The 12,085-nt window shown below is 34.3% G+C and overlaps 1 protein-coding gene across 1 annotated transcript in view; it reads right to left on the bottom strand.

Annotated features, from left to right (window-relative positions):
- The window catches only part of LOC125059139, a 28,345-nt gene that overhangs the window by 5,517 nt on the left and 10,743 nt on the right, over positions 1–12,085 (bottom strand). Inside the window, exon 2 of the mRNA XM_047663375.1 lies at positions 8,462–8,597. Within this exon, the coding sequence (XP_047519331.1) occupies positions 8,462–8,597 (136 nt within the window). The remainder of the gene's footprint in view (positions 1–8,461; positions 8,598–12,085) is intronic.

The following is a 12,085-nucleotide window of genomic DNA, read 5'->3' as shown; positions in this document are numbered from 1 at the left end:
ATTCAAGTACACAAAAGTTTCACCTCAAACCGAGCCACCAACAATGGCACCCACAGAATACCGATAGCTACACGAAAACTAACACCGACTACATTCTAGTCATTTCTAGCTCGCACATTTCCTAGAACCAAGTCAAACGTATCTGTTTATTCAAATCCTAGCTTAAATCTCGGACAGTTTCGCAAAAGCACGTTCGAGTGAATTTTCAATACGGGGGGTTCCCCCCGAATATCACGAATAGCGTTAAAGTTATTTTAACTTTGGAATGCGGCCGGATGTGTGTTCGTGTGATATTAAATTGTGAAAATGCTTTGCAGCTTTCTATTAAAGCGGAGGTCCATTATTGCACAAATCTGCCAACGTACGATATGTGTTTGGGTGTTTCGGTTTGCACTTGATATGTTGTTATGTGATATAATATATGATATGTTGTTAGGAAAATTTAAAGTTTTGTATTAAACACATAATAGAATACAACATATATTCATTACCCATAACGTTTCATATTAGTTTTTCTGTCTGCCTGCCTTCATAAGTCTGCCTTTTCAAATAGAGATTTATTTTTTTATTTTACTACATATAAGATAGGCACTAAAGAAAATTCAAATTCGGGATACATTTTTTTTTCAATATATGTACCTCCCATTATATTTTTTTCTTTGATTATTGTTATTTTGTGTGTTTATGTGTGTGTGTGTGTGTTTGTTAGTAATAAATGTTATGTCTATGTCTACCTTGAGGGTAATAAATTATACCCGACAGTATGAAAAGGTTCCACTTTAATGCCAAGCCAATCACTTTAGTCTCTAATTCAAAGTTTTAATTAAGTACCCAGTTAGTAGTTAATTTAGAAGTTTGTTTTATCTCAATTTACATATACTTTTAATGTTAATGAATAAAATATTATAATTTTGCCACGTTGACATATATTAACATAGGTCAGATGAGGTATTCTTCATCTGACCTATGTTATTCTTTGAGGTATTCTTAATGGAGAGTTTTCCCAAGGATAAACGCAATGCACGTAAACATAGGGTGAATGTGACGATTCCAAAACGATCATATCATACACTCGGAGCAGACTGTTTTTCCTTTTAATGCTATAGTATAAAATAAGAGACCAACGAACAGATAACAATAATATTAGACTTGAACCAAATGTCGGCGACCAGATTAGACTGACCTCTCACACGCCATCCCAGACACGAAACTAAAACATTTACCAAATTTCATAGTAGCTAATAAATAGAAATATAATCCCTTTTCATGAAATGGTAATCAAAAGACCTTCGAAGAATGTTTTATAGGCGTATAAGTATTCCAGCAGAGTATCCCAATACCTCGAAAAGGCAGTCACCCTGGAGCTGGCCGGTTCAGTGATTCAGTCTGGCGAGGATTGGCAAAGCGCCCAAAGCCGCGGCTATTCGGTTTATTTTACAAACGCTAACCGCATTTTAATGAATCCCACGCGAAAAAATGTAATCTGCTCAAAACAAGGTTTTGTCTGTCGCGTGAGTGTAGTGTACTCGGACTGGACGCTTTCCGAATTAACGTCATATTTTCAAGCGGCAGCTTTTGCGATGATGCCAGAATATTAAACAGCGTTTTGAAGGTTGACTTGAATGTGGAAATTTTAAGTAACATAAGCTCGGCATAACTTTATTTCAACGGTATGCTGAGCCAAGGGCGGGGTCTTCGTGTTTCCAACATCGTATGGTTGTATTAATAGGATACATTTTCGGCTAGATTAGGGTTGATACATTAAAGATTATTTTTCAAAAACATAAGCAATTTCGTAAATCTCTGGTAGCAAATAATTACCCGAATAACACACAAAGATTACATTGTAGTTATTATAATTTACACGCGTAGAGTCGTGGTCGGTTCACACAAAGTCGTGCAACCATGAAATGTATAATTTCCATCTACATGATATTATCTTTGTTCGGATTCGGCATTATGTTATTACTCCTATATGAGATTGTATACCAGAGGAAACTTTTTATGACCCGTGAAGGAAAACCTTAAAGATATGAAATTTCTCTCCGAGGAAGTACATTGTACATTCACCCGACGTGTATTACCCCGAATTGAGTAGATCGCATTAAAAGATGTCATCTAAAATTGTAGGATTTGACTATAGGGAAACAAATATAACATAGAAAACTTTCAATAGAAGAAAGCTCTATTTTAACTGACCTGTCCCATTTCTTTCTCTTCATTAATGAAAATTAAAAAGAACAATAAAAACGAAGGGCAAAATGATTAAACCCTAGAAATTGCATCCGAAAAGCGAAAGAAAGCAATTGTCAAGTAGTTAAGCGGTTAAAAGCGGGTCGGGGTTCGATGCCGTCCAACAATGGGGAGAAACAATGCCGGTTTAGATTAATAGTGGTCTCGAGAATTGCAGCGCTGCAAGTATCCCCACTTTTGTAAAATATCCGATTACCGGCTGGTGCAACTTATAATTTCACGGCTTCAATCAAACAAGCGCTTGTCTGCGTTTTTTGTACTTTTGCTAATACTACTATTTGCCTGCTTTGAAGTTTTGTGTGTGCTACCTATACCGGTGTATATAAAAATTTGATTATGTTATAAATTTTAGCGTCTGACGCGCTAGATTAAAATCTACAAAAATATATAAGACGGTTATTATTTACGAGATAATTTAATTGCTTTTTATGCCGATTTATTATGTATATAAGATCCTAAACATCTTATTCCAATAACTCGCTGGAGCCACACGAGTGAATACATTTTGACGAGGCAAGATTAATGCATCACTCAGCTAAAGCTCGGATTTATAAATTCGACTCTGCTAATCTCTACATCTCACATTATGTACAGACACAATTTATGCTTACATAAGTTTATTGTATACTACGATACAATATTGCTTTGAGATTTTATACAATTTTATTTAAAATTAAATTTAGTAAAAAATCTAAAGGTTTATAGAATAATTATACCCCCTTTCTTTATCAGTCAAAAGGACTAATTGGCCTTTTTTTTATCAAAGCTTAAACACCATGAGACTACATGCCTAAGTTTTTTACCTAGAACAAGACATAGTCATCAATCATCAAACAACTCTCGTTTGAGTGCTCCAAAAAGGAGTAAAAGGAAGGTGCAACTTTAAGCTTCGCGATTAAAAATTCAAACTCGCCGAGACATGGGGTTGCTTTTGTGAGTCCACCCCTCCCTTCTGTCGAAATCAAAGAACTGCAACATATTATTAGATACAGTTGTAGAGATCGCAGATGTGCTGCTTATTTATACATAATGCATACATTTTAAATTAGATTCTAATCTTTTATAAACAATTTACGTGTGGAAAGAATTTAAGACTATATGTATGCTATGCTATATTTCAACTGCATTTGGAATAATATGAACAAATACTAAGGTATATGTATTCACCTTAACACATATTTGCTTCCTCAACAAATCGTTTTGGAAACTTCTCACTGCATAACGCGTTTAAAAATGCGTCATCGGGTCCTTTGGGACAGATTTATAATCTGGAGGTAGGGTTTTTCTTTCATCGATGTACTGTCACTTTACTCAATTACTAAACTCTTTCCCTCTGAATTATATAAATTCCGGTTATTATAACACCCCAATATCAGCGGGACACCAAAAATTACGTAGCCTTAAAGAGTACTTCCGAAACGCAATATTTTTATATAAAAGGAAAAATAAGCAAGTCCGTGCCGTCAGTGTGATTTATTTATGGCTCAGCACCAGGGACAAGAAAAAACGTAATAACGAAGTTTGAGCCCGCCTTCGCTGTTATTTGAAATTGCCATGTATTTCATAACTGTTGCGGAGAGCTCCCAGTAAATTAAATGTTGCAAACTATTCATTCTATATCAATCTTTAAATAATTATTCCGATCAAAGTCTGCGTGTTTATATAGAAATTTGTATAACACGACATTTCCATACGGCAAATCGTGACAAAGGCTAACTGAAACAGTAATTACCTAGATAACTCAATAATTCCTATCCAATATAAGGTCGTTATAAGAGCTTCGTCTTCCAAACAGGTATTACGATGCCATTTCTCGTAACGTGAGACTTTCTAACCATCTTCGCATAATCGCAACCCGATCTCTGTGTTCTGATGAAATAAACTTCTTTGCATAATTTTTGCTTAATTAATACCGCCTGTTTCACGAAGGCAAGGCACGGCTCTGGTGAATCGTGACGCATCGTCAGGCAATAGAGATTTGCATAATCGCACAGTGAATGTAATCAAATGTCCTAATCGGTAATATTACGTAACGGATCGTAACGTTTGCTGAGCCTGGGGTTAAACGCAAACATCGTTGATTTTTATAGGATTTTTGGGGTTAACCTGATGTTATATACAATATGAATTAAAGCAAGGATTTGGATTTTTGTATAATAAAGAAATACATCTTGGTTCGTTTAGAACCTTTTTTTATTTTCCATTCGCAAACCAATTTAAAATAGTTAAGTGTATTACAGAAGCACAACAATGCAGGGATGAGATTATACTAGCTCATTAATTTTTGTAATAAGATCCGTCAGTTTTCGTCCGTAAGCGGAAAACTGCAAAAACCTCGTTAATATTTAATAAGTTATTAAACTTCTTCTACCGTACTGTAATGAATATAATAAAGAAACGCCCGAAGCAGTTCCTTTGTACTTGATTAAAGAAATCATCGTACGGACACTCACAGATTCTTAGTTAACCCTAAAGCCGAGTCAGCAATCCTTTACGGATAATGGCGGTGGAATTATTCAATAAAAACAACTTTTTGTAACTTCCACGGCTTATTTTCGTAGAGCACTTCTATTTCGAGCGATATAAATTATACACTTCCTTTTTTGTTGAACCACGTGTAATGTGTAATATTTTGATTCAATATTTTTATTCTAAGTTTGTTGGTGGAGTCGCATGAATAATTTCTAATTAGGACGTCAATAGGATCGATTGCAGAACTCTGTTTGGTCACGATTTACCACTGCTTAATTGTTTGTAAGGCCCGTGAGATTTCAAATCAAAAACACCGAAGGTTAAAATTAATAGTTAACAATGAGTTTAAGGCGAGTAATAATAGGGTTAAATTGATTTAATTGGATGTAACGAACGATGGTGCCTGGAATTTCGAGTGCCATTCAGTTTTTACAATACGACTCGTGACTGTTGGATTTGTTGAAAGAAAATAATGGTGTTAATCAAATACTCTTCCGTTCTCATAGAACTTTACACTGACAATTAAATATAACAACAGTTTTTTTAAATTAAATTTTTAAAGATTTCAGCTGCTTAAACCTATTGTTCCATAAAACGAGTGCATTTCCTAACCACCGCGAGTTATAGGAAAAAGTAAAAATTTAATAACGGCTCATTAGTACGAAAGTCTATAAACATTAATGGTTGTAGCCATAAACACTCGCCCTCAATATCTCAACCATATTAAATTGGCTAATATATTGGACGTACAGGCTGTCTCACAATAAAGCAACTATAATTTTAAAGAGTAGGTAACCCTTTAATACAAAGAATTTCCTTGCAATAACACAAAAAAACGAATATATTAAAAAGCGTTTCTGGTAGTAAAGTTATACTTAATTTTTACTTACGACTAAGTTGCATGATTAAAGGGAATTAACCAATAACATATTAAATCAGCCTGTATATACTATATTATTGGCTTAAGCACCAAATTAGGTTTGAGACTTAGATCGAAAGCGACATAGTACATTGGAATGTCATGTTCGATATGCCCTACATACCCGGGATGCCTGCCAACTGATACGATACATACGCTCTTACATAACGCTCATGTACTTATATGTTGAAATTAATCACTGTAAAAGGTTCGAAGGAAAGGGAGACATAGCCGAGTCAAAGTTTTTTGTAAAATTTTGTAATAAAGACAGTTTTAAAAACATTTTAGTATCATGAAACGTCTGATTTAGGCATCTCTAAGAAATGATAAAAAGCTGCATCATTTATTTTACATAGGCAGGCTTTTCCTGCACAATGAACCAGTCGGAAGTATTGATAACTTTATTATATATAACCATATACCCATCTAATTTGAATGAACTATTTCCAGTTTACTAACTTGCAGTTATACAATATTTTTATAATTCCGTGCTAGTTGCTGTTACAGTTTAAACGCTATAATAATTAGACAACAACGAGACAGTTTTTCATTGACTTTTAACAATGACTTTTGCACTGCGAGTTCTATCAACTGTGGCATCTTACTGGAACTGAGACAAAGTTCGGCATTGTGTTAGTGATGGGCTCACATCGGGAACTAAATAAAAAGTGAATAAAAGAATGAACGATTCAAAACTTTTGCGGTTCTTTTGTTCGTCAAGATGCGAGTTTAAGAACTTTACTAATGTATTTCTTTTAGTGTTTCCAAAGTATTAGCACATGTATAGCCCTAGAGGAGTTATTAAGCATTTTAGCACTTTTCTTTTTAGTTTTTACAGACAAGAGTCCGTTGTTTGGTCCATGATATTTTACACATTTTTATTGTAATTTTTTAGTATTACGTTAAACTTACTTTGAACTTGCATGGAATAACAAAGCCTTAATTATTTAACATATTGCCGGAATCATTATATTATCCCACTAACAATCGAATCAACGCAAGAGAAAAAAATAGCTTTCTAATTCTTAATATATCGAACAAACTTGTATCATTTGTCTTGTGTATATATACCACATAACTTACACATAGGTTACAAAATTGAGCCTTACTATATTTTAATAACAAGATTAATAACCATTTTTAATTTGATTAAGGCGAATATCGAAGCAATTATTATAATTGTCCGTTCCTCCGATAATCAGAATTATTCTCACAAAGCTTCAACCGCTGTCGAGATAAATCGCTATCAACTAATAGAATCGGACTGCCGTGAGATTTAACTGCGATTATATCGCTTATTTCTCGATTATAATCGACAACTCGATGGAGCAACAATTTGCATTAATGTTATCGAAAATGATTAAAAATTATTTTATACAAAAAGCTATATGAGCTTGCAAAGAGTAGATGTATATTACTGATTCGTCAATCAATTTAACATCTTTTCTGTTGACGTTCATACTTCATAAGTGTACTTGGTTGCCTATATGAATAAAGTTATTTTGAGTTTGAGTTTGAATGCATCATAATTTCTGACTTACTTACTTAAACTTCTGACTTACTTAAAACAAATTAAATATTAAATATTATTATTAAAGAATTATTAAAAAGCAATCAGAAGGTCACTGATTGACAATGATTAAAGCTCAAATGGCTAATGTGCAGTATTTGCTAATTAGTGAGCTGCAACCGATTTTATACACCCATTTAGATTTTGCTATATCATCTGCGTGTTAAAGCTATATAATATACCAGGTTGGTATTTTCTAGAAAGATATCAATAAATAGACAACGACACGGGTGGGCAACGAGAACAGAATGGGAGCCATAAAGTTAGTTGTAAAGAAATAAACACCAACTTACTGGATCATTGAAAACACTGATTTTACAGCATCAACGTTTATGTTTGCAGTATAGCACAGTTATATAAGGAATGCCTACGTGGCACGAAAGACACGAAGAAAACTAACCTAACCAACTGACCAAGTATTGTTGTTATCACCAGTTACTTGTCTTTTACGACTTTAGTTATAAATATCGAAACTGAAATAAAGGCCTCCTACCAATGTCAACGTTTTGACCTCAAGTGACGTACGACAATAACAACTGTTAAAATAGTCAAAACTTTATCTTTTAGAGTTTCCTCTTCAGACGAAAGACAGACACCATATTCTCTTACGCCATGTTCACATAACAATTCGGATAAACCGGTACCATCCGATCCACGAGTTTTTATTACAAACGAATTAAACAGCTCGGAAGGGAAACTTTTACGTAAACGATTATTTAACTTTAAGAGGCACTAACTAAAATTTACGATAAGGATTAATTCGCGGAATTGGCGAAGAGTGCCCGAGCCAATTATTAAAATTGCTCCTCCAAAAATTATACTCAAAACGGACATTCGCATTTAAATATCGGTCCATCTCAAAGTTTCCTATTGATTAACTTTTCGGCTTCAACGAGTTTTCACTGAATTCATAATCACTTTACTTCGGTTAATGTGTCAAGGATGTCTTTATTGTAAGTGAGCTAATTTTAAATAAAAGAAAACTTATAAAAGCCAGTAATGTCATGAAATGACTTTTTTCTAAAGGCATTTGATTAAACTCATTTTGAAGTACTGTCGCTCGGCCTCTCGGGATTTTATAAAACTACTTTTGAAGTTACTATCGTGTAATTAACGTGAGTTCTATTTATTCTTCGTATAATTTAATTAAAACATGCTATTTTTGCTAAAATTCAATCCCAGATATAAGACTTATTCTGCAATAACATAGTGACGTTCATCTCGAATAAATGTTGTTGTCAACTCACCTGGGCTTGTGGTATGTGGGGTTGCTGTTTGTCTTGAGTATGTCGGCGTTGGGGACGGACGTGGGCAGGGCATGTTCTCGCTCCAGCTCGCTCTCATAGCTCTCTAGTGGGACGTGCTTGCCGGGCAAGGGGTCCGCTGAAACAATTTTGATCTTATTTAAGAAATTCTTCATTTCAAAGTGGTAGTGATTTCCATGAAATACTAAAGCTGACAAGCCTTTGTTTCCTGTAGGGAAATAACTAAATAATCATAATCTAAGCAAACGATGAGAGATATGAAATTTTGTTTATCGCACCGTGAAGTAGGTCGATAAACAAAGAGTTCCACTAAATGCATCCAACAAAACACGCGTCAGGTCGCGCAATGAACAATCGCCTTTATCGCTAACTGTCTGATAACCCGTGGGAACAGTAAATAACGGCTGGGTCAGTTTTGATTAAGTACGCTCTAGATACCATTTATTGTTATGATTACTTGATACGTTTGTTGATATGGAAAGTTCTGAGGGCTTTTCGCTCTTAAACGAGCTCTCGACTTCGCTTCGGCTGCGAGCTCCCTAGCGAGCTAACGATAAAACTCATACAACTTTAAAGCGTGTGTTACAATTCTGAAACCACGTAAAAGCACATAGAAAATGCATCCATATATTGGGAAAATCACAATTAGACAGGTTAGGTAATGGCGCGCAGCTGTCGAGCCACGCAAAGTTTTAAACGTTACTAGACCCAGTGTTTGATAAGCTTTTAATCCGTTACTATTTGGTGGATTTACGAGCTTTACAACGATTGGAATGCTTTTACTGTTATATAATTTTGATGTGCCTTGGCAGTTTAATGTTTTTATATACCATACACTTTTTCGGACAGTGAGCAAGTCAACCGACAAGCCCTAGATTTGTGGGAGACTTAAATTTGATCTACTCGCTTATAAATCAAAACAATCAATGAAGTTTGTAGAAGTCTATGAGAAATATATTCGTTATGTTATCACATACATATTTTAGCTGAGTTAGGGTATCCCCCAGTCCAAACTAAAATATCCATCGCAGACAGAATCAACGTTTTCTCTATAATCTATTTTACCCAAATCAAGCCACGTCTTCGATATTAAATCATGCTTGACAGTCTTTTTATCGTCCCAACTTCCTGATTAAATTACCGAAGCAACTTTTATTTTCTATGTCAACGGCCGCAACGACAAATTAAGAGCAATCAACTAATCAAATAGTCTTACCCCACTAACAACGCCGCTAATTACTTTGAAAGAGAAAAACTTTATATTTAACATTAAATTAACACAAAACTGGTACAATTGGTTGCGGTACTATTGGTAATCGGTGAATCACGAGCTGACTCAGATATTTATTTTTTACATACAGGTATACTGTATGCATACACACACGTTGTGACTATTCTGGGAAAAATGTGGTTTACATTATTTTACTTTCAAATTATGTATTTGGGAAAACCGAAAAAGTGGTGACTATGTTCTGAAGAAGATCTTTGTTTCCAAAATAGCTATGACACAAAAAATGACCCACCTTCACTATTTGTATCTCGAAGCAGACAAGAGCTTAGTCACATTCTGAGAATTAATATTAATAAAACTAATTACGGAACTCTCGCGGTTTGCATTAACTATCGAATATCAATTAATTTTAGTGCTGACTCATGATTTAAAGGGCTGCCACAAACCAACTTTAAAACGTCGCAATATTAAACATTTATTATATATATATACTCTGATTTTTAATTCCGTAGAATTCTGACAGCTTTCATTTTTTTACATGTCATAGATGGCAAACCTTTTTGGCCGGGCACATTATTCAATTTCAATTATCAACGGCGAGTGATAATTACGTTCCTTTTCATCACAAACAGTAAAACACGCACTAGTAAAGATAACATTATATTTTTTCAAAGGGTTTACGAAACCTGAAATTCGATATATTGTTCGTGATATTGAAATATTTGTTATTTTTGAATTAGTCTTTTCAGTAAGAAAGTATTAAAATTTACCTTTTTGTAGGTGAAATGTAAATGTAGCATTTTGTTATTGCCCACAAATAAGTCAAATTTGTCCCTTTTTCGGTGGAGAACTTATGAAATGTCAGAATTCTACGGAATAAAAAATCAGAGTAGTAATTAGTAGAATATCGTAGTTTCTAAAAAAAATTATAATTATTAAGAACTTGGTACAAAACCTACTAGTACTAGTATAAGGGGTAGTAGACCACTAGTACTGAGAAATATTTATCTTAACTTATAATACAGTAGGTACACATATAATCAACAAAACATGGTATTGCAAAATTGCAAACTGATAATTGCATAGCGTTGATTAGGAATTAATAACGCAAAGGCATCCCTGGGTGACCACAGGGCGGTCAGCCCGCAGCGCCTAACGGAACACTTCAATTAAAGCGCAGCCAGAAACCACTGTTTTTGCTTCTTCCTTACTCACTAATTGAACTGACTTACGAATAATTGAATAATCTGCTCCGGAATTGATTGCTTATTAACTTTCCTCCGTGCTCTGTCGGCCTTCCTACGCACGGATCTCATCAGCTAATCTGACATGCCTTTGTTATGTTAAACAAACATAAAAACTATATCATCATTTATTTAATTTATCAACCTGTTTACTAGTAAACCTTATTAAGAAAGGCACTAAAATGTGGATGTTTCCCGTAAACAAGGCGCTATCAACAAATGCAAATTCGGCTGAAACCCACTGAAATATTCGGCGACTATTTGCCCGCTGAAATCGACACATAAATTATTTGTGAACTTTCCACATTTTCACCAAATCTACTGTGGCGACGTGTTGGTTGTTTTCCAAGTTACTTACTACTTTTTAAAAGGTGTAATGCAACCTTGACGGAAATATTTAAAGCGGGAGCGGAAGTACTAAAATTAATGACGCATATAATATTAAAAAAGGGTATTTTTCAAGTTACATTAATTTAAAAAATTAATGTGTACCTATAATACAATTATAAATGAATTCAGAGAAATTTGTAGATCATGCGTAAGCGCTAATATTTACTGTAAAAGAAACATAAATTTTCAAAAGTTTACGAACAATGTTTTGTCCTTTTACATAATACAATTACAAGGCGCAATTGTCAGCAGCTAAGTTACAGAACAAACAGAAATACAATAACAACTTGACCCTTATTCAAATGAGCCGAAATCATAACGAATACGAATAATTTTGGATTCAATATTTCACCGAATTTCTTACAACTTAAGCTTGTTAACGACGAACCTTTTAAGCGCAACGTAAAGCTGAAAGCGAAAATCAAATATCTCAGGCAGGAATAAAAGCCTTTCTGAAAGCTGATGACCAACTTTCCTACTTCGGATAGAATTTTTAACACCATTGATGTACCGTATATTTAAGAAGAATAAAGTTAAGTTCATTGGACGTAAATCTGATGAATAAACTTTTAATTGAAACAAAATTAAACTTTATAGGCTCTTGCTTACCCGTATCCGTTTCGGCCACTTTTACATAAATCTCTACATCAAAATTAAATAACAGTTCCCTCCGTTTGTCCTTCCGACAAAATTCGAACATTAATTTTCCTTACGAATCGACAGTCGGCTTATTGTATTTTT

This window comes from Pieris napi, chromosome 19, assembly GCF_905475465.1.
Source record: "Pieris napi chromosome 19, ilPieNapi1.2, whole genome shotgun sequence".
Lineage (NCBI taxonomy): Eukaryota > Metazoa > Arthropoda > Insecta > Lepidoptera > Pieridae > Pieris > Pieris napi.
The sequence above is the reverse complement of the archived record's forward strand: the minus strand, read 5'-3'. Positions and strand labels throughout refer to the sequence as shown.